The sequence below is a fragment of the Medicago sativa genome, chromosome 3 (genome assembly GCF_051527215.1).
Source record: "Medicago sativa cultivar Bolivia chromosome 3, Bolivia_mono, whole genome shotgun sequence".
NCBI classification, from domain to species: domain Eukaryota; kingdom Viridiplantae; phylum Streptophyta; class Magnoliopsida; order Fabales; family Fabaceae; genus Medicago; species Medicago sativa.
This window is the reverse complement of record NC_140751.1, coordinates 56,129,457-56,156,231: the sequence shown is the minus strand read 5'-3', so window position 1 is coordinate 56,156,231 and position 26,775 is coordinate 56,129,457. Positions and strand designations below refer to the sequence as shown.

The 26,775-nt window shown below is 34.4% G+C and overlaps 3 protein-coding genes and 1 long non-coding RNA gene across 6 annotated transcripts; 2 read left to right on the top strand and 2 right to left on the bottom strand.

The window, feature by feature from the left end:
* Positions 1 to 240: 240 nt before the first annotated feature.
* Positions 241 to 3,902, bottom strand: LOC146938530 (uncharacterized). The gene is made up of 5 exons (XR_015031337.1): positions 3,373 to 3,902; positions 2,318 to 2,536; positions 1,405 to 1,505; positions 1,195 to 1,325; positions 241 to 843 (listed from the first exon to the last, which is right to left on the bottom strand). It is a non-coding gene; the product is annotated as an uncharacterized LOC146938530 (long non-coding RNA).
* Positions 3,903 to 11,377: 7,475 nt separating this feature from the next.
* LOC146938529 (ABC transporter C family member 3-like) lies at positions 11,378 to 12,571 on the top strand. Its single transcript, XM_085752460.1, has one exon. The coding sequence runs from the start codon at positions 11,522 to 11,524 to the stop codon at positions 12,074 to 12,076; it is 555 nt and encodes a 184-aa protein (XP_085608586.1). The 5' UTR covers positions 11,378 to 11,521; the 3' UTR covers positions 12,077 to 12,571.
* A 312-nt stretch (positions 12,572 to 12,883) lies between these two features.
* Positions 12,884 to 19,102, top strand: LOC146938528 (ABC transporter C family member 3-like). Its single transcript, XM_085752459.1, has 10 exons — positions 12,884 to 14,770; positions 15,045 to 15,131; positions 15,218 to 15,871; positions 16,444 to 16,608; positions 16,699 to 16,993; positions 17,087 to 17,301; positions 17,501 to 17,806; positions 18,346 to 18,409; positions 18,501 to 18,740; positions 18,835 to 19,102. Exons 1-10 carry the CDS (start codon positions 12,983 to 12,985, stop codon positions 18,948 to 18,950), a joined length of 3,930 nt encoding a protein of 1,309 aa, XP_085608585.1. The 5' UTR covers positions 12,884 to 12,982; the 3' UTR covers positions 18,951 to 19,102.
* Positions 19,103 to 19,721: 619 nt separating this feature from the next.
* Positions 19,722 to 26,541, bottom strand: LOC146938527 (ABC transporter C family member 3-like). 3 transcript variants are annotated; one of them, XM_085752457.1, is made up of 12 exons: positions 26,352 to 26,541; positions 26,142 to 26,265; positions 24,216 to 26,038; positions 23,562 to 23,648; positions 22,810 to 23,460; positions 22,314 to 22,478; positions 21,730 to 22,024; positions 21,429 to 21,643; positions 20,787 to 21,092; positions 20,639 to 20,702; positions 20,132 to 20,371; positions 19,722 to 20,045 (listed from the first exon to the last, which is right to left on the bottom strand). In XM_085752457.1, exons 3-12 carry the CDS (start codon positions 25,998 to 26,000, stop codon positions 19,933 to 19,935), a joined length of 3,921 nt encoding a protein of 1,306 aa, XP_085608583.1. In that variant the 5' UTR covers positions 26,001 to 26,038; positions 26,142 to 26,265; positions 26,352 to 26,541; the 3' UTR covers positions 19,722 to 19,932. The 3 variants fall into 3 exon arrangements, with proteins under 3 accessions (XP_085608583.1, XP_085608582.1, XP_085608584.1); XM_085752456.1 differs by lacking the exon at positions 26,352 to 26,541 and having other exon boundaries at positions 26,142 to 26,324; XM_085752458.1 differs by lacking the exons at positions 20,639 to 20,702; positions 26,352 to 26,541 and having other exon boundaries at positions 24,216 to 26,324.
* Between the last annotated feature and the right edge of the window lie 234 nt (positions 26,542 to 26,775).

Sequence of the window (26,775 nt, the reverse complement as noted above, 5' to 3'; positions counted from 1 at the left end):
TAATTGACCACATAGAGAGACATATTTTGTAGCCCACAATACACGAAATACGGGTGTATTAACCAAGATGCATACGAACCAATTGTATGCATTCAAGCTAAAAACCTCATTGAACAATTTGAATCATATGGATTGCACAAATATTATAAGGTTCGTCTTGAGAGGATATACATTAATACCAAATAATCAGTGTTAATTAATCTGTCCAACCAAATTCAATAAAGAATAAATCATGAGCAATAACACACAAAGTCGAATTTTAACTAAATTTTGCAGAAGAATCAAGCTGAATAATGTCAATACATATTCTTGTCCAACATGAGTAACAAACAAATCAGGAGGCGACAATGTCAACAAAACACAAACACAAAACTTTGCAACATAAACTTATCAAGGCACCTTGCCACATTCCCCCCCTGGTGCACCAATCTTTATGCCAGCACCTTCAAACACACGACGACTCTGACAGTATTGCTTCCAGCTTCCACCAATTTTCTATTGCATTTCCGGACAACGAACAAAAGTATTTGTGAATTTCCACAGATGTCACAGCTCAGTTTTATGCACAATGGAGTGTCTTGAGCAGGATAGTGTATTTATTCACCGTAACGGTCTCTCATCTGAAAAACAAACCTGCATGGATGAACTTTTATTAAAGTTACTACAGCACCGTACTTGAGACCGTAGACATTGCTCGCCCCATCCATGTGTAAAGGAAACTCGGCCGCCCCTCTACTCAATGAGGACTTCGATTTCATTGTAAGCTAGATCATTCAGAGTTGCAAACCGTCTTAATTCAGGACCCAGTGTCTCGACCAGCAGAGTTGGAAGACTAAGAGAATGCTGTAAAATAAAAATGAACACATTTTTGACATCAAATATGGAATACATTGGATAAAGGGAAATAAACACTTTTTTTTTTTATCAAAGCAAAATGCAAAGCAGGAGGAGGCCTGAACCTTATTCCAACATATATGTAGGCCAATTATGACCAATCTTAACTAAAACAAATCTATGCTAAGAATAAGAGCACAACTCAAAAGAAAGCTACTAAAAACTCAAACATTTATGTGGGCTAACCAAGCCATCCATTTTCTTTAAATGACTCTGCCTATAAACATAAAGTCAGGTTTTCCAATGCCTATGAGATTCCACACAAACGGTTTCATTGATGTGTTGATATTGGAATTTTACTTGGATCTTGTATTTATTCTAACTTGAACTTGCTTCAGCCACAGACTTGGGGCTTTTTTGTTTTCTATTCTTCCTGCCATGAGTGACTTTGCTAACTGTTCCAGTGTCACTTATCAAATACTGATCAGCAGCTGCTTGCATAACAGTGAGGCTTTATAAACACAACATGATGAAACCAAGATATATAAACAAATTTTCAATGTAGATCACCTCTTTAGGACTGAATTCAACAGTGAATGTACGTCATTTTAGTCGAGCAAGTTCAAGATTGTCTTGGTCATTGTCAATAGTCAAGTACCAATTGACTTTTGCTGCAAAAAGACATACACACATGACTATAAATCAACATGTAGTTCATGTTTAATCCATAAATGAATGTAATTCGGACTCCAATAAATAAGAGTACTTTTTTTTTGTAAAAAAAAAAAGTTAAAATCTTTATAGTCATTACGCTCATCAGATGAAATTCAACAACTTAAACCAACTTGAGATATGCTAAAAAGATAGCATCATGGTTTGCTAGCAAAACAGAAAATAAATTAAAAAATTTGCATAACAGATAGCTTCATACTAAGCATAAAAATAGCCTCTCAAAGTTCACATTTACTTAAGATATACCATATACCACTCGACATTAAATTTATACAGAGAAACAGAATAAAACTAACAACTACACGATTAAGAGTCAAATATTTATCATAAAAAAAGTCAAGATCTTTCGATTGGACACATTAGAATTTTAAGTTTAATCACATTCATCACATAAAACAAATCAATTTAAAACAACATGAAATATGGAAAACAGATAGCTTAGTGGTTTGCTTGAAAAACAGAATAGACGTCAACAAAATTGCATAACAGATAGCTTCATAGGTGGTATGAGAATAGCATCTCAACGTTCATACCTCCTTAATATATACCATACATACAGCACTCATTATTAAGTATATATTCAAAACAAAAGAAAACTAAAAACTAACTCAGCACAAACCATGATTTCACAATTCGGATTTGAATGCTTTAAAGAAAGATTACGATGAGGTTAATGATTGTAGCAAGATTCGAGCAAAAAGACAATGGTTTGCAACGTTATGTAATAAATACATAAACTTCAGTTTCGTACCTGTCAAGCTGTGCAATGCTCTGGCTGTTTTTCCTTTGATGAAATGGTGGATGAAACTGCTTAATGGGGAAAAAATAGTAATGATAGTATTTTGCTAGCAAATAATATACATTGCAATCAACTGAATGAAAGTTCCTCTTGCATAACATGTTGCTCTCATGGGACCCTTGCAGCACCTTAAGATGTTGAGATTTGGCAGCATTAAAATATGACAACACACTGAAAACAAAGAGTGCAATGAGTTAAAACTGGTCCTGAGAGATAAATTAAAAAGACTTGCATTGTATCAGAACAATTAGACGTAAATCCTTTGAGTTAGAACCATCTGGAAATCCTTTGAATTAGAGCACGTATAAGATCTTTTATCCCAATCTTAAAAACAACCTTGTTGTTCATAAAAAAGTACATATCCATTGATCTTTTAGGAAATTCACAATTCTTTTAGTTAATGCATATTTTGACTCCATGATTACCTTATCTTTTTTAACTATGAAATTGATCAATGTTGAAACAGAGCTTGCGCAAGAATGACATTGGAAGTGTGAACAAAAATAAGAAATCAAAACTCAAATCTTACTTTAACTGCAAATAGATTGTTTGGTTGAAGAATAACAACCTTAGCACATCTCAAAACACACACAAACAGTTAAAATGCAAAATAGCTTTCATCAAAGTGAATGCTTTTAAGGGCCATCTATTCTCCCAATAGCAACATATATTTCACCAACAGCAGATGAGAGGATACACCGAACAGATAATATGAATCCTATAGGATGACCAGAGCATTTTTGTAATCTTTTTTATCGGGACAACTGAAAATATTCAACTGTGTTTTGCAGTAGCTAAGAAAAATTTAGTTAAACTCAATCAAATTGTACAACACAATGCAAAGTAACTTATCTCCATTGATCAATCATAAATTCATGCAAAAAAAAAAATAGAATAAAATGAAAATACATAATGCATGACCAAACAGAAACAAACAATTTAGTTGCTATATATCAATTTCACAGCAAATCATCTGATAGCATAAGAGAAGCAGATTTAAGGATTACCTCAACCGTCGAAATCAAATTGTCACCGAAATGGATCGGCCACCGCGACTCGGAGAAATGGTTTCGGAAATCTCATCACTGAAGATCAAACAAAACAGAAGAAGATGTGATATGGGTTTGAGAAATTTGCTTCCGCTTCCGCTTTTTATGTTGCCGCTGCCACATCAAAGTATCCGACCCTAAGCTTCAACCAATGCTTGAATGCGAGTATCAAACAATGATTCCATGAATCCGCACCCATCGCTAAATCTGCCGGCGGAGAAGCTTTCGAATCAAAATTTCATGTTCACTCAACGACATAGAGGAGTGGTGAGATGGGGGGAGGCTGTGGTTGATTTCTGATTCGAGAGAGAGTGAGTTGGGGGGGGGGGGGGGGGGGGTGAAGAGAGAAAGCGCGAGGGCATGCGGTGGTGGACATAGGGAAAGTAAGTGTGTGGAAGAGGGAAAGCAGTGAGCAGTGTTGGAAAAGAAGAGAGATGAACCAAAAAAAAAAAAGGCCGAGGAATCAGAGGAAATGAGAGAAGAGAGATGAACCAAAAAAAGTTGATAGATGGGATGCATAGGAAATAAAACATCAATAAATGTGCAAGGAAGATAGAAAGTTGATAGCTGATTTCGAAATTCAAATATCTTCAGCCATTTTGGTGAATTGAAGTAAGCAACATAGATTAATCTAATGGCTGAAAAGATTTGGAGCCAAAAAAGTAGGGTTATGGGTTGGGAATTAGGGTAAACATGTTTGCTAGGATTAGATATAAAAGATTTTTGTGATCATGGGTTGAATCACCATTTGTCCTTAATATTGTGATTGTCTGAGACTGACAATTTAGTCCCTCAAATATAGGAAATGACAATTTAATCCATTGAATTTAAAAACGTCAATTAATAGTCATTTTCTCAAATTTAACACCAAAATTTTAAATGTTCTATATTGTCCAACTCTCATGCATGCAAGAGAGAAGCTAATATGCAGGCATTTCATAAGTTTTGATGGATGTTTTTTAAAGTGATATTTTGTTGGAGAGACTAAATTGATTTAAGTTCTCCAATTTAAGAGCTAAATCATCCGATTCCCACAATTTTATTAACCAAAATGGTGATCCGCGCAGAGAAACATACTAACAATATGTTTATTATTTTGTTCAGTGGCGATTGGTGTCGAATGGTTGAAAGCATTCAAAGGCTGTATTGAGAATCCATAAACCATGTTGCTGTAAAAGTAAATAGAAGGCTCCGATGAAATACTCAATTCCTTTTTTCCAGTGATATTGTATGCGGGATGTAAGATTTGATCACCTGGTATTTACCCATTTGGTTAAAATTTGTAATTTTTTTTATAAATGAGGGTAGATAAGGCATTGAATTTTTAGTCCTGAAATCATCTTCTTAGAAGAGAATCTGCCCTTTATACAAGCAAACGAGGATCTAAGATTTTCTTTGTTAGATGGTGTGAATAATTGAAACACTAATTTTATTTTATTGGGATCTCACCTTGTGTTGATCGAGTATGCATTTCGGTCAAGTGACGAATGTGCGAACTTGAAATCATCAACTCAATTTATGTCTAAGGTTATATGATTGTTGAACAATTACTGAAGTTTTCTATTTATTCAAACCCTAATTATAGTTTGATAGTGTAACTATTTGATATATGAGTATGAGCAGTTAAAACATATGCGATTTGTCGAAACTCATTGCGTGCTTTTCTTTGCTCATATGAATAGTGTTTATTTCAGTGACTTACATCATAAGTTATTTAATGTTGTGCATGTTTGTTTGCTTTTTTCTTTTTCAAGCTGAGATCAAGGGAATAATATCAAGATTACCGAATAACTTTAGCTTTACTTTTAAAGTTCTTTTATTAGTTTCAATTTTAAAATAGCTTTTAGTTCCAAAATAAACTTGGTAATACAGAGCCTATATTTTTTCTAGAAAGTTAATCCAAAAATGTGTCATCAATATAATGTCATGGACTTTGGCTAAAAATTCTGCAAAAGAACCATGTATTTTACGGAGCTAGATATATAACTGTTTTCTATCAAATGCAGGTGGATTGTTGAAAATAGACTAGACAAATTAAAATTTGCAAGGCACGGGTTGTACCAAAAAATAAATAAATTCAAAACTTCATGGGTACCCATGGATACCTGAATACCCACGAGTACCCGTATAGTGGGTACCCACGAGGTTAGATTGACTCTGCATAGTGCAGGGGTGGTGGATCAGATTAAGTACACAATTTACAATTATTCTACTAAATTAACTTTACAGTTATTGAGTTGTTGAAAGCCACTACTTTTTCAATGCACGTTTAGCCTTCTCAATTGTTGTCTTCGCTGCAACTTGCTTTGTATCTCTCTACAAAAAAAGTCCTTGACGTTTTCATTTGTTACTCGTGATAAGCCGTTTTGAACATTTCATTTTCTAACGAGTGATGCAGGAGTGCTCTAAATATTGTGTTATGGTTTATAATTATCTGTCATTTTGCAATCTATCTGTCCGATATAATATTTTGTCAAAAAAGTAGCTAACCCCCGTGCGAAGCACGGGTTTGTAACTAGTATTCATATAAAACAATTTTACACCCTTAGGATGGCCAGATCTCGCAGCAACGATAAGGTCAACATTGAGAGGATGACACCTTTATTATTCTTGAAAAAGGTCTTTTGTTTGGTCAAATATTATAGTGGTTGACCTTACACACTTTAAATTTAGAGATGTGAAGAATTTTTTACTTCTAACCCCAATCTTTGTGTATGGATATTCTTGTAGCTACCGATTGAGTTGTCCTTACACAACTTTTTAAAATATCTTATGTGTAACACTAACACATACTCCATCCGTCTTAATATATAAGCAAAAATGGTCAACAAAAATTAATGTATTTGGTTCAAAATTTATACCAAATACATTAATTTACATGACCCATATTTTTTTATATTTTAAGACGGAAGGAGCACAATTTAAATTGAATTGTCTCACGCGATATATATATATATATATATATATATATATATATATATATATATATATATATATATTCAATTATCTTATTTTACAAAAAAAATTGTAAGTAGTTCGTTTTTTATAACTGATTTCAAAGAAGAGGAGAAGAAGAAGACAACCATTAAGAGATTAAGTTGATCAATTTTTTATAAGTTCGGGACTTATCAATAAATTGAGAAACTAAGTTAATATGAGTGCTCAATTTAAGTGAGTAAATTGGATATTTCTTTGAAGGAGTTATAGATTTGATTTACTTCATCCGTCTCTAAATAATACTACATCCGGTCACATTTATAAGCAAAAAAGCACTTTTTAGATTCATTCAATTCTTAATGTATTTGATCAATATATAGGTCAAATACATTATGTATTCAATGAACATAAAAAGTGCATTTTTGCTTATAAATGTGACCGGAGGGAGTAGTCGTTTAATGTTTATGCACGGTTATCAAGTAAATGATTAATTGTGTTGATTTTGATGGTAAAATTAGTATCATTTACTAAAACACCCTTATTAATTGTAGTTAGTGGAGTAGTTAAGTTGGATGAAATTCAATAAATAAAGGTATAATAATGGAAAATAATAATAAATGCTGCATTGGTATTCTAAAGCGACAATTATTTTGAGAAAAAGAAAAATTAGTAAAGGGACAATTATTGTGAGACGGAAGAAGTATTTCTTAATTATACTCTCTCCATCTCTAAGCACTTCTCAGAAAAAAAAAAGTATTTTTTTATTTTAGCCTCTTGAAAAAAAAGTCTTGTTCCTAATTAAAAACTCCTTTATAAAACTAGATAAATTCATTATTTTTTTCTCAAACATATTCGTAATTAATATACTTCTTTGTCCGTCCTAAAATAATCGAGTCTTTTGTAAAAAAAATTATCACAAAAAAATCATACATTCTAATTAGTACTAATTTCATCACTTCTAATTCAATATTCTTAAAAAACACTCTTAATTCAATATCTTTCACTTTGCATTTATGATAATGATGAATACACCGATACTTGACAAAGACACTTAAAATCATTTTCTCTCTTTCATTTATACATTTTTCTTAATATGTGTGAAATGATAAAATGACTCACTTATTTTGGAACGGAGGGAGTTCTAACTTACATTGAAATATGAAAAATCAAATTAAATACATATATAAACAAAAGACAATTTAATAAAAGTCGCACACAAAAATAATGGACATATTAACTACACTAACAATCTTTTAAAAAAACTAAACTATCAACTTTTCTTAATATATGCGAAATTAGTCAAATGAACTTATAATAATGCTATAATTTGTGTTTGTATATTAGTAGTAAAATATGGTCAAATCATGTTATGTGAATGGTGCACATTTTCAAATTAGGTAATTTAAAATGGGGTTCATTTCTTATATTTTAGTAATTATTTACTTGTGAAAAATGAACTCAGTGCATGCGCGAGTTTATGAAATCCGATAATAATGATGAGATAGTTCAAGTGTTGCAATCAGACCCGACTTTGGGGGTGTGCAGGCAGCTCAACCAAGTTGGGCCTCAAAAAACTATGGGCCTAAAAAAAGTCTAATATCCACCCTCCACTTAAATAAAAAATATATGTTACTTCTTTTTCTTTCTTCGGTACACGTTTAAGTTTTTTCTAGACTCTAGCTCTCCTTTCTGGACATAAATACGTTGCTATCAAACCACCCCAATTTGTATAATCACTTAATCAGCCAATTTGGAGAGCTTTTTCATTAAAAGAATCACAACAATAATTTCTTTTTCGCATAAACCATTCGTTTTTCCCTTTTCCACAATGAAGGAGTGACAAATATATACGACACCGGTAGGTAATTTCACCTCTTTTTCACTTATTTATTTATATTTCGTTTAATGTTTAGAATTTCTTTTTATTATGATTTTTTAATGAAGTTTAACTATACAAAAAGAAATTGCATTTTTATTTTACTGAAGGCCTATTTTAAAAAGAGAGTCGAATCTTCTATATCATAGGAACGACCCTAGTTGTTGCAAAAGAATACGATAAAATAGCTGCCATGGGATTTGCATGTGGGTCTAATAAAATTCCAAACGCATTCTTTATTGCACATGCACAAATTTTCTTTCACACTCATCACACATGTTACTCATTTATTACATGTTAGCTATATCATAAATATGTCAGAATTTGTCCGTAAAACTTAGGTTACTGTCATTGTCAATGTTTTGTTAATCAGAACACTTTCATCCACGTTCAAATATGGGACCTTGGTGTGTGAGTTTCAAGTGTTTGTCATTTCATATACGGACAAAAAAATGATATATTTCAGAAACAATTATATTGACTATATGTCCATGTCCATAACTTGATACCAACCTACTCCCTCCGGTCACATTTATAAGCAAAAATCACTTTTTTAGATTCATTGAATATTTGATGTATTTGGTCTTTTTATAGACTAGATACGTTAATCATTCAATGAATCTAAAAAGTTGTTTTTTGTTTATAAATGTGACCGGAGGGAGTATATCATAGAATCCTTTTAAGGTTCCACAACGAATTCAGAAACTTCCTAGTTATTATTATTACTCATTCAACTATTCAAGTACGTTATGTCGTTTTTCTTCTCATTTCATTTTCTTGCAGACACTGCCACTAATTTTCTAACTTTTTCCATGAATGTGAAACCAATTTTCTTGCATTGCTTTTCTGGTTTCTCCATCAGGGCCGTCTCTATGAAACTGGAGGCTCGGCTCGTAAAAATAGGTCCCTCATAAAAAAAACACATAATTTTTTTTAACAGATTAATCTTCTATTTAAATTGAAAATAACACTAGTATAATGATTATTAGCCACCGAAATCAAAATTAGCAATTATTTTTACTAAAGACATGTTTTTTAACTTAGAAATAAAAATGGAACATGATTTTTTACTTAGAAATTGAAACATGAAACATGTTTATTTTTCTTTTTTGAGTGGGGGTGGGGATATTGAGCAATAATATTTTTCTCGAGGCCCATCAATTTAGGAGGCCCAGTTCGGTTGAGCTCTTTGCACTCCCCAACGGCCCTGACCTCCATCTACTTCTGTTAGTAGCACTTTTAGTCTCATGGTTGTGTAAGAAAGTCACTAATATTGAATCCAGAGACACTTGCAAAGAGAGAATCAAAAACACTCTCTTCCCAAGGTCTCTTTATTGTTCTCTTAGTATTTCTGTTTTCAATCTTGTTCTCTTTTTGTTTGATTACTTCAGTTGGTATAGAAATGATTTTTCAAACGAAAAGCTTGTGACCCTTTTGGATTTGGCGTTGAAAACAGTTTCTTGGGAAGTTGTTTGTGTCTTCCTTGAAAGGAGACTCTTATGTTCATGTGAAACAAGATTTCCAATGCCATTGTTCTTCAAACCTTGGTGTGTCTTTTACCTCTTTGTTTCATGTTATTGCTTTACAGTGGAAATTGCTCTACGAATTCAGTACTTTGCCAATTCAGTGCTTTTCGTGGAAATTGCTCTACGAAAAGCAAACTACTTTGCCAATTCAGTACTTTGTTTCTGATGTTTTCTCACTATGTGTGGGTTTATTCGTCTATTATTTGAATTTTCTTGAAGAAAATGAGGGTGGAATGGTAGATAGCACTCGAATGGGGCCAAACTCAAGCTATTCTTTCTGTAAAGGAAACTCGCGGAAAACAAAAATGTAAGACAAGTAACTCAAAAGGGGGCCAAGCTCAGCGACCCTCCATCGATGGGACCAGATAATTAATACATTATAAATACAAGAATACATTATCTTTAAATGTTCTGTTAGACTAACTTGTGCCCTAAAGACACATGTTATACAATCTAAAAATAGAAATATTTCCTTGATACTTGTGTATTCAATTTATTAAAAGTTAAAATATTAAATTCAATGCACAAATTCCAACAAAAAGTTTCTACATTTGACTTATGCCTTAAGGGCACAAATAAACATTTCCCTTAAATGTTTGATCTAATAGTAAAACGACGATGGATATTGAATTCCAAAGTCACGTATTCGAGTCCCACTTATATTTTACGGTATGTTTGGAAGAGAAAAGAAAGTATAAGGAAAGAAAGTAAGAGGAAAGATTGATTAAGGAATGAATGTGTTGAAAGTGAATGGAAAGTAAGATGATTTTTATAGTTGTTTGGTTTGAGTGAAAGTGAATAAAAAGTGAAAGGAAAGAAAGATTTATATTTAGTATATGACAGAACTACCCTCATATAAAAATGATATATTAGTATGTTATATTATATTATATTATATTATATATTTATATAATATAGGAGTATACCATGTAAAACAATCAACAGTGATAAACATGTGTAACAAATAAATTGAACCGAAATGATATAGACACAAATAAATAGAACTGAAATGATATATTAATCAGTATGTTGAAGCCTTTGCTAATTGACCTGGGAAGCAAATAAATTGAAGGAAAAAAGTATAAGTAGTGTGGTGGAAACATATACCAAAGTAAGGGCTGTTTTGTCATTTTGTAAAATTAGAGCTTCATTCCTGACTTTCTCTCCAAGGGAAAATACTTCCATGACATAGCTTGTGTGCCATTGGTGCCATTGGGAAAATCCTGGTCATTGATGTGTGGGGATGTGTGTGGGGATGTGTGTGTGATGTGTGTGTGTGGTGGAGATGCAAGCTATGACACCAATGGCACACAAGCTATGACACCAAATTGGAGATCACTGCTGGACCGAAAGGTTTCTGTGTGTGGGTCCCATAAAAAGCAAACCTTTCTTTCCTCTCTGATAGGGTTCCAAACGGTGGAAGCACATCTTTCAAGAAACTTTCCATCCTCCTTGCTATCTTTCCACTTACTTTCTTTGGAAACAAACAAACCCTTAAAGAGAGACAAATGTAAATATTTTTATAAGAGTTTTTTTAAATTTGAAGTTATTCACTACCTTGAACCAGGAGATCCTCCCCTCATCTTAAATTATTAAGATAAAATACGATGAAATTTAGGTTTTTTTTAGAAAGGTGAATGTTATTGGTTGAGGTAAATTACCCACCATTCTTCCATGAGTACCCTAGTTGTCACCTGAAATTTAAGGTTCCACAACAAGCTCGGAAAATTCTTAATTATTATTACTCATTCAACTATTCAAGTACATCATGTCGTTTTTCTTCTCATTCCATTTTCTTGCACACACTGCAACTAGTTTTCTTACTTTTTCCATGAGTGTGAAACCAGTTTTCTTGCATGGCTTTTCTGGTTTTCTCCATCTACTCCTGTTAGTGGCACTTTTAGTCTCATGGTTGTGTAAGAAAGTCAGTAACATTGAATCCAGAGACAGTAGCAAAGAGAGAATAAAAAACACTCTCTTCACAAGGACTCTTTATTGTTCTATTAGTATTTCAGTTTTCAATCTTCTTCTCTTTTTGTTTGATTACTTCAGTTGGCATAGAAATGATTTTTCAAGTGAAAAGCTTGTGACCCTTTTGGATTTGGCGTTCAAAACAGTTTCTTGGGGAGTTGTTTGTGTCTTTCTTGAAAGGAGACTCTTATATTCATGTGAAACAAAATTTCCAATGTCATTGTTCTTCAAACCTTGGTGTGTCTTTTACCTCTTTGTTTCATGTTATTGCTTTACCGTGGAGCAAGGTTTCAAAAAACGGAACGTTACCGGGATTGCGGCCGTTACAAATCGGTATCGGCAGCCACCGTGACCGTTTTTGGACCTTTTCGCGTTGAGAACAAAAATCACAGTCAAATCGCCGTTACGGCCGTTACGGAACGCTGTTACGGGCGCGAAACGCCGTTACGGCCGCGAAACACCGTTACGCACTCCGTTACAGACTTGAAAATTCAGTAATCTGAACAGGAGAAAAGGAATCGAATCTCATATTAAAAAAAAAAAGCACAAGAATCAGAGGCATGTTATAATAGGGAAGAGATAGTTTCTGAAAGTCATGATGAAAAGGAGGAAATAGCGATTTTGTATGAGAAGAAGGCAGAGGCAGAAGCTAGATCTTGAATCTGGAAAAAGAGGAGTCGCGCTGCTGTTAGGAGGAAGAAGATGAGATGACAGTAAATGGGCCTTTGTTTGGACTGTTTGTATTAAAATATAATGAAGTTACAATTCCTAATCATACCCCCTTTTTAAAATGTATTAGTAGTTTCTTGTGATGTGAACTAAATGTAGTTAATTGATCATGAATTTTGTTTAAAGATATGCTATGAGTAGTTATTTATTAGTTAATTTCTTTCCAATCTGTCAAACATTCTATCTTTACTAAATGTAGTCTATTTTTATTATTATATTTACTTTAAACATGTTATAATTATGGAAAAAGTAGTAATCTAAGTTATTATACATTATATGATAATATAAATAGTTTTAATACATTTTGTGAAACGTTTTGATTAATTCACACCGCGAAGACCGTTATTTGTATCGCAGCGTCCGTTACAGCCGAAACCGCGACAACCTTAACGCGACCGCGATCGCGACCGCGACCGTTATTTAGAACCTTGCCGTGGAGATTGTTCTCTACGTAAAACGAGCTGCTATTCCAATTCAATGCTTGGTTTCTGATGTTTTCTCTGTTTGTGTTGGTTTATTTATTTGCTACATGTGTTTTTTTATGAAAAATGAGGGTGAAATAGAAGATAGATCTCTTCATGAACCTCTTTTGAATGGTAATACAAAAGAAATTAGAGGGTTTGACACAGTTACTCCTTACTCTAATGCTGGAATTTTCAGCATTCTTACATTCTCTTGGGTTGGTCCATTAATTTCTGTTGGAAAGAAGAAAACTTTAAACCTTGAAGACGTTCCACAACTCGACAGAAAAGACAGTTTATTTGGAGCTTTTCCGTATTTCAAGGATAAGCTTGAGGCATATTGTGGTGACAACATCAACAAAGTGACCACATTTAAGCTAGTGAAGTCATTAGCATTCTCAGTTCGGAAAGAGATTCTTTTAACAGCTATTTTTGCATTTGTCAACACATTGGCTTCTTACGTCGGTCCGTATCTTATAGATAATTTTGTTCAATATCTTAATGGACAAAGGAGTTTTGAAAATGAAGGCCTTATTTTGGTGTCTGCATTTTTCGTAGCAAAGATTGTGGAGTGTCTTACTAAGAGGCAATGGGTTTTCAGGTTACAGAAAATTGGAATAAGAATCCAAGCACTTCTTGTAACAATTATCTACAATAAAACTTTGACACTTTCATGTCAATCCAAACAAGGCCACACTAGCGGCGAGATAATCAATTTCATGACCGTTGATGCTGAAAGAGTTGGCGAATTCAGTTATCACTTGCATGATCTTTGGTTGGTAGTTTTTCAGGTTTTAGTAGCTATGTTTGTTTTGTATAAAAACCTTGGCCTCGCTTCAATTTCCGGGCTTGTTGCAACTATCATTGTAATGTTGGCAAATGTTCCTTTAGTGTCAATCCTAGAGAAGTTTCAAAACAAGTTGATGGAATCAAGAGATAAAAGAATGAAAGCCACGTCCGAGATTTTAAGGAACATGAGGATTCTCAAACTTCAAGGATGGGAAATGAAGTTTCTGTCTAAGATAACTGAACTCAGAAAGAGTGAGCAATTTTGGTTAAAGAAATTTTTACACATTATAGCTGTGATCATATTTGTATTTTGGAGTGCACCAGCATTTGTGTCTGTGGTTACTTTTGGTTCTTGTATGGTTATAGGGGTCCCACTTGAATCAGGGAAGATCTTATCTTCACTTGCAACATTTCAGATTCTGCAAGAACCTATTTATAATCTTCCAGACACAATTTCAATGATGTCACAATGTAAGGTTTCTCTTGACAGGATTGCATCTTTTCTTTGTCAGGATGAAATGCGATCTGATATTGTTGAGAAGCTTCCAAAGGGTAGTTCTCATATAGCTATTGATGTAGTTGATGGAAACTTCTCTTGGGATTTATCTTCTCCGAACGCAGTATTGAAAAACATAAATCTTAAAGTTTTTCATGGAATGAAAGTTGCTATTTGTGGTACCGTTGGAACGGGAAAATCTACTTTACTTTCATGTATATTAGGAGAAGTACCAAAGATTTCAGGGATCATGAAGTTGTGTGGAACAAAGGCTTATGTAGCACAGTCACCATGGATACAAAGTAGCAAGATAGAAGATAACATATTGTTTGGGATGGATATGGAAAGGGAAAGATATGAGAAGGTTCTTGAAGCTTGTTCACTAAAGAAGGATCTCCAGATTTTATCATTTGGCGATCAAACAATTATTGGGGAGAGGGGAATAAATTTGAGTGGTGGACAGAAACAAAGAATACAAATGGCGCGTGCTTTATATCAAGATGCTGATATATATCTATTTGATGATCCTTTTAGTGCTCTGGATGCTCATACAGGATCTCATCTATTTAAGGTAACTCATTTTAATTTTTTATTGTTTAGAGCATAAACTACGCAAATAGCCAATTTCTTGAGCACTCATGCAGCATCGACACAAACTAGGGCATGGCATTGACATATAGACTCTGATAATAATTGAATAAATGGAAGTTATTGAATGTCACCGCATATGTTAGTGTCACACATTGACACGCGTGGGCACTAGACACACCTTCAATATGAAGTGTCAGTGCTACATTGCTTCTGAAATGTGATTTTTCTTATGGCACGATCCTTGTATATGGCAGGAATGCTTGCTGAAACTTTTAAGTTCAAAGACAGTGATTTATGTCACACATCAAGTAGAGTTCTTACCTGCTGCTGACCTTATCTTGGTGAGAAAAAGTTTTTGTCATTAATTCGAGAAGAGTTTGCTTATTTTATTTCCTATTTATCTTTTCAAATTATGCATTCTTTTAAGGTTATGAAAGATGGAGAAATTACTCAATGTGGAAAGTATAATGATCTACTCAACTCAGGCACGGATTTTATGGAACTTATTGGTGCTCATAGAGAAGCATTGTCTGCGCTTGATTCATCAGATGGAGATGGTACAGTATCGGATAAGATAAGTACATCACAACAGGATCTATGTGTCTCTCTTCCTCTTGGTGTCGACAAAATTGAAGAGAAGAAAGAAGTACAGAATGGTGGAACGAATGGCAAGTTTGAGCCAAAAGGACAACTTGTTCAAGAAGAAGAAAGAGAGCAAGGTGAAGTTGGGTTTTCAGTGTACTGGAACTACATCACGACAGCATATGGAGGTGCTCTTGTGCCGCTCGTATTAATAGCTGAAATCTTGTTTCAACTTCTTCAAATTGGAAGCAACTATTGGATGGCTTCTTCAACTCCCATCTCAAAAGATGTTGAGCCACCTGTTGGAGAAACTACGCTCCTAGTTGTCTATGTATGTTTGGCCATAGGAAGTTCTTTATGTGTCCTATCTAGAGCAACACTTGTTGTCACCGCTGGTTATAAGACAGCTACCCTACTCTTCAACAAAATGCATCTCTGCATTTTTCGCGCTCCAATGTCATTTTTTGATGCTACTCCAAGTGGAAGAATCCTTAATAGGGTATGTGGATCTGTCTATATCTCATTCTCTCTATTTTGTTTCGATTGAATATGTAAATTGGTCCTTGAAATTTTATGCATCGGTCAAAACAGTTTCACATTTTCGTGAATTGGCAAATAATATCTCTGAAATTGTATATAGGCATTCAAAACAGTCCCTCCATGAATTTCTGCGTTAGAGGCTACGTCATGTCACATTAAATGGACTCGTCAAATTGTACGTTAATCCCACATCAATTTCTTCTCACTAGAGACAATTTTCCTATTAGCTTTAGATCATCTCAGAGACAAAGTTAATAGAGGTCAAATCTTCAATTAACAATTTAACATACCACATCGTAGTCCCTACCGTTCAAAGATAACAGAAGGACTATTTTGACCGACACTTTACAATTTCATGATTGTATTTTCCAATTCACAAAAAAAAAAAAAAAAAAGAGCTATTTATACCGATGCTTATAATTTCCAGGACAAATTGTCCTATTCTACATCATTGATTTCTTAATAGTAACGTCCATCTTGTTAGTTTTTTTCATTGAATATATGATAAGAAAATGTTTTATTCTCTTGCAGGCTTCTACTGACCAAAGTGAAGTGGATACAAGTATTCCTTTTCAAACTGCATTATGTGCTTGCTCCATAATCCATCTCCTTGGAATTATAATGGTGATGTCTCAGGTTGCATGGCAGGTTTTCATTGTCTTTATTCCTATGACAGCAATCAGTATTTGGTATCAGGTAAGTAATTTTCACCGTACTGTCTTTGATTTTTAGATGTCAACATTACTCTTGTTTGAATAAACAATTTACAAACTTATAATTGTGCAGCAATATTATATACCATCAGGCCGTGAACTATCTCGTTTAGTCGGAGTAGCCAAAGCTCCTGTCATTCAACACTTTGCCGAAACAATTTCAGGTACATCAACCATCAGGAGCTTTGATCAGGTGTCAAGATTCCAACAAACAAATATGAATTTGATGGATGGATATTCACGCCCCAAGTTCAATATTGCCGGGGCTATGGAATGGTTGTCTTTTCGCTTAGATATGTTGTCTTCCATTACATTTGCCTTTTGCTTGTCATTCTTGATATCAGTTCCACAAGGAGTCATAAATTCAGGTAAGAAACTCAATTCTGGTATAATTGCATGTCTTTTTATGAAATAGAGTAGTAGAACATGATTCCCGAACTCCCTATTTGTTGTTTTTGAAGGTGTTGCTGGTTTAGCTGTGACATATGGCCTTAATCTGAACATTATACAAGCATGGATGATATGGGAACTTAGCAACTTAGAGACCAAAATTATATCCGTAGAAAGAATTCTTCAGTATACTTCTATTCCTAGCGAGCCTTCTCTCGTTGTAGAGGAAAACCGGCCACATGATTCTTGGCCATCATATGGAACGGTTGATATACAAAACTTGCAGGTAGTTAGAGTTAATATTGTGTTTCTATTTTGTTATCTTTTTGTCGTTGTTGATTTACAAGACAAGGTCTAATATGAGTGAGAAATTAGTTTCAGAGAGAAATTTGGCACCTCGTATAATAGCTATGTCGTATACTCATGTTATAGTTTGTGCTTGATTTTTGTGTTACTATTGTAATGATGAAATGCATATGATGAAGGTGCGTTATGCTCCACATATGCCACTTGTGTTGCATGGCCTTACATGCACATTTGTTGGAGGAATGAAAACTGGAATTGTTGGAAGAACAGGAAGTGGTAAATCAACTCTCATACAAGCACTTTTCCGAATCGTTGAGCCTACTTTTGGAAGAATTATGATTGACAACATTAACATATCTTCCATTGGACTTCATGATTTGAGGTCAAGATTGAGCATTATTCCTCAGGATCCAACTATGTTTGAAGGTACTGTAAGGAGTAATTTGGATCCACTAGAAGAGTACAGAGATGAACAAATTTGGGAGGTGGGTTAGTTATCTCTCTCTCTCTCTCTCTCTCTCTCTCTCTCTCTCTCTCTCTCTCTCTCTCTCTCTCACACACACACACACAGTATACTCTATCTGTTGGGTATGATTCATGGTAATCTTATAAATTGGACAGTAGTCTCTAAAAACAAGTAGTAATTTGTAATCATAAGCCTGGATAATAAAAAAATAATCGTAGCCACTCTCTAGGCGGAGGCGCATACATAGTTGGTCAACCTCTGATCAAATCTTGTGTGTTACCTGTTTACGTTTTTTTTCATATGTATTTTTTTAACCAGGATTGCCGATCTAACACTATCAAAAACATTGTACTTGTAGTTAAAGTTTTAAATCACAATTGTGTCGTGATCCTTAATGTTGCAAAGAATGACATTCAAATGCAATTGATATAGCCTCAACCGTGGGAAAATAACAGACCTTGATTTTGCCATCCAGATCGTAGTTACAAACCTTTTTTAAACTCTACTTATAGTCATTCTTCAAATTTGCATAGCATTCTGATTAACATTCTTTTATAGGCACTAGACAAGTGTCAACTTGGAGACGAAGTTAGAAGGAAAGAAGGAAAATTAGACTCAGCAGGTTTGTCTCTTAAGGCTAAGGAACATAAGTATATTACACTACATATGTTCTTGGAATGAAACTAATGTTTATACCAAAATGTATGTTGCAGTGAGTGAGAATGGTGAGAATTGGAGTATGGGTCAGAGGCAGTTGGTTTGTCTAGGTAGGGTGCTGCTTAAGAAAAGTAAAGTTTTGGTACTAGATGAAGCCACTGCATCAGTTGACACGGCTACCGATAATTTGATACAGCAAACTCTTCGGCAACATTTCACTGATTGCACAGTCATTACAATTGCACATAGAATAACTTCTGTTATTGACAGTGATATCGTTCTACTACTTAATGAAGGTGAGAAGAGACATTGTATTATTGCATTCTTCTTCGAACTTGCAGATTATTTTTTACGTACTTTTTGATATGATTTCATTGGACACTAATGCAGGACTAATTGAGGAATATGATTCCCCAACAAGATTGCTAGAGAACAAGTTATCATCTTTTTCTCAACTTGTTTCTGAGTATACCACTAGATCGAACTCCAGTTTTCGTCCACAATAATAGTGTTTATATTTTCGTTAATATTGTTGATCTTTTTTAATCATGGATTTCTTGTAGTCGTGCATTTGACTTTATTTATTTTTGGATATGTTATGAATCTTTTTTAGAATAGTCAAGTATTGTAAATATTTAATTGAATAATTCTTTCTATCGAATAACTTTGTTTGAATGCTAAAGAGGAAAAAGAACAAAAGTAGATGATTTATTAAAAAAGAAATTATTTAGGGATTTTTTCTATTGTCGGGACCAAATTGTCTCATCACAATAACAAAACTGGTTTTAGTTTCGGCCAAAAGACCAGACTAACACAAAAAGCCGGCATTAACATTGATTTTGAATTGGCATCATGACAGCGCCAACTTTTTAGCGCCTGCGTCTTAACAACAAACGTTACATAGTGTTGGATGATTAGACACTAGTCAGATGCAAACTGTGTTAACAAAGATTGATCGTGTCTACTGTCTTTTACTTTCGTTTTCTTTAATCTTCTGTTACTGGTTTCTGTTCGGACACATAGATAGTCCCACTCATCTTTCATTAAATTAGGATTCAATTTTTCCAATGTTATTGTTATTAACAAACTTCTTTGAGTACCTTCATGTGGTGACTGAATTCAACTTTGACAATGCATGAAAGCAAAATGGTGTGATTGTTGACTGTGTTTTGCATGCTTTTAGTTACCTAAATCAATGATATGAATTACACCAACCGGTTTTGTTGTATTTCTAATCACGAACAATCATTCAGTTCAGGAATTCTTCCCATATCGGATTGGACTCAAAACCATGACAATCTTGGATCATGGTACAACAAAAATCTATGATTTTTGTGACAGTTATAATAATTCACTGTTTTGGACATATTACATATAACATTCAGCAATACTTACAAAATACAAACATAAACTACATTATGCTTAATTTATACCCTTACTACAATTTATAGCTTCTAGTATGCTTTAATTTATGTTCAGTTTCAACTGTCAACTTCCAAAACCAGTGCTTGACCTCCTTGTGTACTCTGCAACTAGTTGAGCAAGAGATGACGATTTGTCCTTAAGAAGCTTCTTTGGGGAATCATATTCCTCGATAAGCCCTGTAGGATCAGTAAGAAGACAAATCATGTCACATTTATGAGTAAAAAATGGCAAAAAAATGGAAAAAGTAGAGACAGGTTCTTGCCTTCACTGAGAAACAAAACCATGTCGCTATCGAGGATTGAAGTGATTCTATGAGCAATGGTAATGACTGTGCAATCTGAGAAATGTTGCTTAACTGTTTGCTGAATAATATTATCGGTAGCTGTATCAACTGATGCAGTTGCTTCATCGAGCACCAAGATCTTGCTTTTCTTAAGTAGAACACGTCCGAGGCATACCAACTGTCTTTGCCCCATACTCCAATTTTCTCCATTCTCAGTAACTGCAGAACTCAAGACGCATGATTATAGTAATACATTGCATGAAATTGACTTCTAATATTTACTATAAACTTTCAATGCCCAGTATTAAGTGACGATTAAGCTTTTTTACACAAGAATTAAGAAATGTACAAATACATAAGTTAATGAGCTTAACAGTTTTATTAAATTATTTTTATTATCCATTGGAATATTAACCATTGTTGTAAATGTACAGTGAAATATAATAATTTGAGATTTGAAAAAAAGAAAATTTTGAGAAGTCAAACCCGCCGAGTCAAGCTTTCCTTCTTTCTTCCTCACTTCATCACCAAGTTGACACATATCTAGAGCCTATAATATTCCATAAAATATATTAATTTGTATAACTTGCAAAAATAGGATCGGTTAATTCTCATTGTCAAGAAGAACAATTACCTCCCAAATCTTGTCATCTGTGTACTCTTCGAGCGGGTCGAGGTTACTTCTTACAGTCCCTTCAAACATCGTTGGATCCTGAGGGATTATGCTTAGTTTGGACCGCAAATCATGAATTCCAATCAATGAGATGTTGATGTTATCTATTAATATTTGTCCTGCAACAGGTTCAACAAGTCTGAAAAGTGCTTGCACTAGTGTTGTTTTTCCACTTCCTGTTCTTCCCACAATGCCAGTTTTCGCTCCAGCAGCAAAAGTGCAAGTGAGTCCGCGTAAAACAAGAGGCAAGTGGGGAGCATATCGAACCTGTTTCACACAATGCCTTATTTAAGGATAGATACAATCTAAAATACCCTGAGACTTGTAAGTAAATATACTTCCCAAATTATGAAACATTGTTTACAAGAATGTAAAAATTGTTGATCCAACCACTGCATAATAACTACTTATTATTTTAATTACTTGTGTCAAATCTCAAAGTTTCAACATTCGCAAATTATAACCTAATGATTCTCATTTTCATGTATTGTAAAAGTGTACAAGACGTTAATCTTGACATATCTCGATGACATATGAAGTAATTTTAGAATAGTAAAAAAACATTTCATATATGAGGTAAATTGTTATTGAACGGTGTGGTACCTGTAAATCCTGAATACGAACCTCGCCAAATGATGGCCAAGAATGATCTGGCTGGCTGTCTTTTATTACAAGAGGTGCTTCACTTGGGATAGAGGTGTACTGAAGTATTCTTTCTACAGATATAATTTTGTTCTCCAAATTGCAAAGATACGAAATTAAGTTAGATTGTACAGCATTTAGGTTAATCCCATATGTCACAGCCAATCCCGCAATACCTGGAAAGGAATGAAGTTGTATGCTTAATGTCACGATGATCGAGTGTGACTAGTTAATGTATGTAAATTGAAATTGAAATACTCACTAGGATCGGCAATTGAACTTGGAAAAGATACCAAGAAAACCAAGTAGAAGGCAAATAGTGTAGAGGATAAAAGATCCAATCTGAAACTCAGCCATTCCACTACACTAGCAGTGTATAATTTAGGTTGCGAATATTTGTCTATCAACTGCATATTCATTTCATGAAATCTTGAATCTTGCTCAAAACTTCTTATAGTTGTTGCTCCAGAAATTGTTTCAGAAAAATGTTGTATAACTGGAGCTTGGCATATACCAGTTAATCGTGATAACTCACGTGCTGATGAAGAGTAGTATCGCTGCATATATAGAAGCCCTTGGTTACTTGGCAAGTTAGCATATATAACGGTATTGTTTGCACTATAATATCAGACAGATTCATATTTTTCTATTTAAGTGCATTTAAATATTTGATCAAGGCGAGTAACATCATACATTACTTTTCCTCACTAATATGGTGTTCTTTATATCATCTCGCTAACATTAGTAAATGAAGCTAATTTTGTCATGAAAATTAGTACACTCAATGATTTTATTAAGAAGTGTGCATAACCTTAAACGACACTTAATATGACACTGGTAGAGTACCTGGTACCATATGCCAGCTGCCATGACAGGAATCAATACTATCAACACCTGCCATGCAACTTGAGACATCACAGCAACAGTTCCCAAGAGTTGAACAAGACTGTAAATGAATCCCCATGCTACATTTGGAACACTCATATCTAGTGCACTTTGGTCTGTTGAAACCTATAACAAAAAAGTAAAACTAAAATTTAGACAAGAAATTTCATTCAATATGGTCATTTGGAAAAAGATTTTAAAATTATATCGAGAAATCAAACTGTGAAAAGTAATGCATATTAATCCATGATATCCAGTTTGCTTGCAATAATAGTACCAAGCTGTTTCATGCCATAATCAATATCGGTCATTTGTTTGAGACCAGACAGCTCGGATTACACATTCACTAAATCAGTTTTAAACAATCTTGTGATTTAAATTCGATGGTTGAGATCAGCAATTGCCTCAAAAAATGAATCATTGAAGAATTATCAACATGTTACGACTTATGACATACTCTATTAAGAATTCTTCCACTTGGGGTGGCATCGAAAAACGACATTGGTGCTCGAATAAAGCTCAAATGCATTTGATTGAAGAGCATTGTGGCGGATTTGTATCCAGATATCACAACAAGAACTGCTCTAGCAAAGGTGGTAAAGGAAACTCCAACTGCCAAAGAAAGATAGACAACCATAAGAGTAAGGCTTCCGATATCAGCTTCCGCGGTTGCTGAAACAGGAGTTGCCAAAGCCATCCAATAATTGCTTGCAATCTGTAAAATCACAGTGAGTAATTGTGAAAGAAATATAACAGGTACCAGAGCTCCTCCATAACCTGTTGTGATGTATTTCCAGAACACTTTAAACTCAACTCTACCCTTTTCTCGTTCTTCATCTTGAACAAGTTGTCCTTTTGGCTCAACTGTGTCGTCTAACTTTACTTTTCGATCATCTATGTTTTCCACTTCTTGCTCAAGTTCAAAATCACTTGATAAAACTGTGTCTTCCCCGGAAATACTCAATTTTTTAAATGTATTCCTTCTCTCTAATAACTTAACTGAAGACAACGCTGCTCTATTTGCGCCTACAAGTTCCATAAAATCCGTTCCCGATGTAAGAATGTCATTGTATTTTCCTGATTGTGTTATCCTTCCATCTTTCATGACCTAAATGAATTGTAAGAAAGATAAAAGTACTAATAAAACAGTAAGGTATAATGTTTGAAACTTCGAATTCATGAGCATTATGAAAATTATGAATCACTCACAAGTATCAGATCGGCATCAGGTAAGAACTCTACTTGATGCGTTATATAAATCACTGTTTTTGTTTTCAACAGGCCAAGCAAACACTCCTGAAACAGTACAGAAGTTAATGTACAATTAGATAACAACCTTGCCATCTTATGCACAACAAAATTAGTGTAATTCTATTTGAACATTGAAGTATATCATATATCACAGGAATAAGAACAATCCAAATCTTTGATGTTATAACGGTATCCATCTGGACAATAGAGCTAAGAAATATAAAATTCCATGAAAGTTTCTCATCACAAAGTTAATGACTCCACTTGGAGAAACACCTCAAAAAGATTAAAAGTACTTTTTTTTATATTCAACTTTACTTTTTTTTTTTTGAAGGAATATTCAACTTTACTTGTAAATAAGAACATAGTGAATCTCGAAATCTTTTCAAAAATAATTGTATTTAAACCTCCAGTTCCTTGGGGAAGGGAGGTTTAGTTAGTAAATTCTAGCCAGGAAATGTTCCAACCAGAATACAAACTCAGGTTCTCTCGAACGATTCGTCCTTGGGAACAACATAAGGTTTTATCATTAATGGAGCATTTCCAAATTACTTCGTCATGAAAAAGAAAACCAGATTGTACTGATAACAGTAGAGATTAAAAAAGAATTACCTTAAAGAGATGGGATCCTGTATGAGCATCAACTGCACTAAAGGGATCGTCGAGCAGATATATATCAGCATCTTGGTAAAGAGCACGAGCGATTTGTACTCTTTGCTTCTGTCCACCACTCAAATTGATTCCCTTCTCTCCAATAATGGTCTGATCACCAAATGGTAAAACCTCGAGGTCTTTCTTCAATGAACAGGCTTCTATAACCTTCTCATACTTTTCCCTATCCATCTCTCTACCAAATAGTATATTCTCTTCTATCTTGCCACTTTGTATCCACGGCGATTGAGCAACATAAGCCTTTGTTCCACAAACCTTCAGGATCCCAGATATCTTCGGTATTTCACCAATTATACAAGAAATTAAACTCGACTTGCCTGATCCAACTGTACCACAAACAGCAACCCTCATTCCATGAAAAACTCTAAGATTTATGTTTTTCAATGTTGTATTGGCAGATGATAAATCCCAAGAGCAATTCCCATCTACTATTTCAATTGCTATATCAGAATTACCTCGTGGAAGCTTCTCCACTACATCGGCCTGCAAATCATCTAAGCGAAGAAATGCGACAATCCTAACTAGAGAAACCTTGGTTTGTGCAATCATTGAAATTGTATCTGGAAGATTGTAGACAGGCATTTGAAGAAGTCTGAATGTTGCAAGAGCGGATAAGATCTTTCCTGATTCAAGTGGGATGCTTAGAAGAACACATGAACCGAAAGTTACCACAGCAATAAACGTCGGAGCATTGAAGAAGAGAAATCTAACAATTGCTGTACAGCCAAGAAATTTCTTTAGCCACATCTCCTCTAACTTCCTAAGAAGAATAATCTTTGATAAGAACTTCAACTCCCATGCTTGAAGTTTAAGAATCCTCATGTTCATTAGAATCTCAGACGTCGCCTTCATTCTTTTATCTTTGAATTCCATTAACTTACCTTGAAACTTCTCTTGCAGTGATGCCATGGGATGGTTTAGCAACATCACAACTACTGTGGCGGCAAAAGCAGCTACCGAAGCAGCCCCTACACTTCTATGAAGTATAAACAAAGCCAAAGAAACTTGCAGAACAGCCATCCATGGTTCATGCATACACCAACAAAATTCACCTATCCTTTCAGCATCAACGGTCATTAAGTTGATGATTTCACCGCTGCTGTATCCCACTTTTGATTGACACGAAAGGGTCAAACCTTTAGCATATATCGTTGACACCAACATTGATTGCATCCTAACACCAACCTGTTGGAACCTAAACATCCAGTGCTTCTGCGAAAGACACTCGACAAGCTTTGCCGCAACAAACGTCATAGCCAAAATATAGCCTTCATTTTTAACCTTGTTTTCATCATTGAGGTATTGAACAAGATTTTCTATTAGGTATGGTCCTACATAAGAAGCACATGTGTACAACAACGCAAACAAGCCAGATATAAGAATTCCTTGCCATGTTGAGAAGAACAAGACCATGGCAAGGTTAATAGTGGTCACATTCCTAACATTACCACACTCCAACTCAAGCTTGTTTTTAAAAGTTGAAAAAGTTCCATTGGCACTGTCATTGGTAGAAAGCAATGGAAGGTCTTCATGGTCTAAAGTCTTTTTATTGCCTAAAGCTATTAGTGGAGTCATCCATGAGAATGTAAGAATGCTGAAAAATCCAGCATTTGAATAACTGGTTGAAATTTCATTTCTTAGTGTCTTTTTGAAATCAGAATTGTTGTTGCTTGCACTAGCTTCACCATTCAAAAGGGACTCTTCAAGAGGGGCAAGTTTAGTCATATTGTTAACAAAAGTTCCAACATAACAAAGAAAGAGACCTGTAATAGAGGAAACCTTTATCAGGAACTAAATTTTTTGTGGATTGGAAAATGAAGCTAATTAGGGGCATGCATCGGTTCAGGTGGTAAGAGACATGAATACCTTTAACAAGTGGTCAAAAGTTCGAATAATAGCTATTGTGTATGAAAAAATTCATACCGAGACAGAAGAATCTATCTTGTGTATCCAAACGCCGATAAATACATACGATGTAAATACTTCGAACCTATAACAAGGATAAGAAAATAAATAACAGTTTAAGTTTGTAGTACAAGAAAGTAGAAACAAGGGCTGTGGTCTAAAATCACTTACTTCTATAGCCATGATACAACCACTAGGTGCAGTGAAGAAGATATTCCACGTGTGGTAGGAAATGGTTGACTTGTTGACTTCACTCTAAAGTGAGTGAGACACATAAGTACTCCACGTCCAGCAGTTCATTTTTTTTGTTTTCTTTAGACCATTTGCAATGGTTTGTTTAATGTGAGTTTCAACGTGTAATGCCCTTCCAATGGTCTGTTGAATGCTTGTTGAATACTCCCTCCGGTCATAAGAAACAATTGACTTTTTTGGTTCATAGAATAATTAATGTATCTTGTTATAAATATAGACTAGATACATCACTTACACAATGAACCTAAAAAGTCAACTTTTTCTTATAATAAGGACCGGAGGGAGTATTGACATAGATGAGAGAGAGGATGAATCCATTCAACACAATTGAACCCTGCCGAAC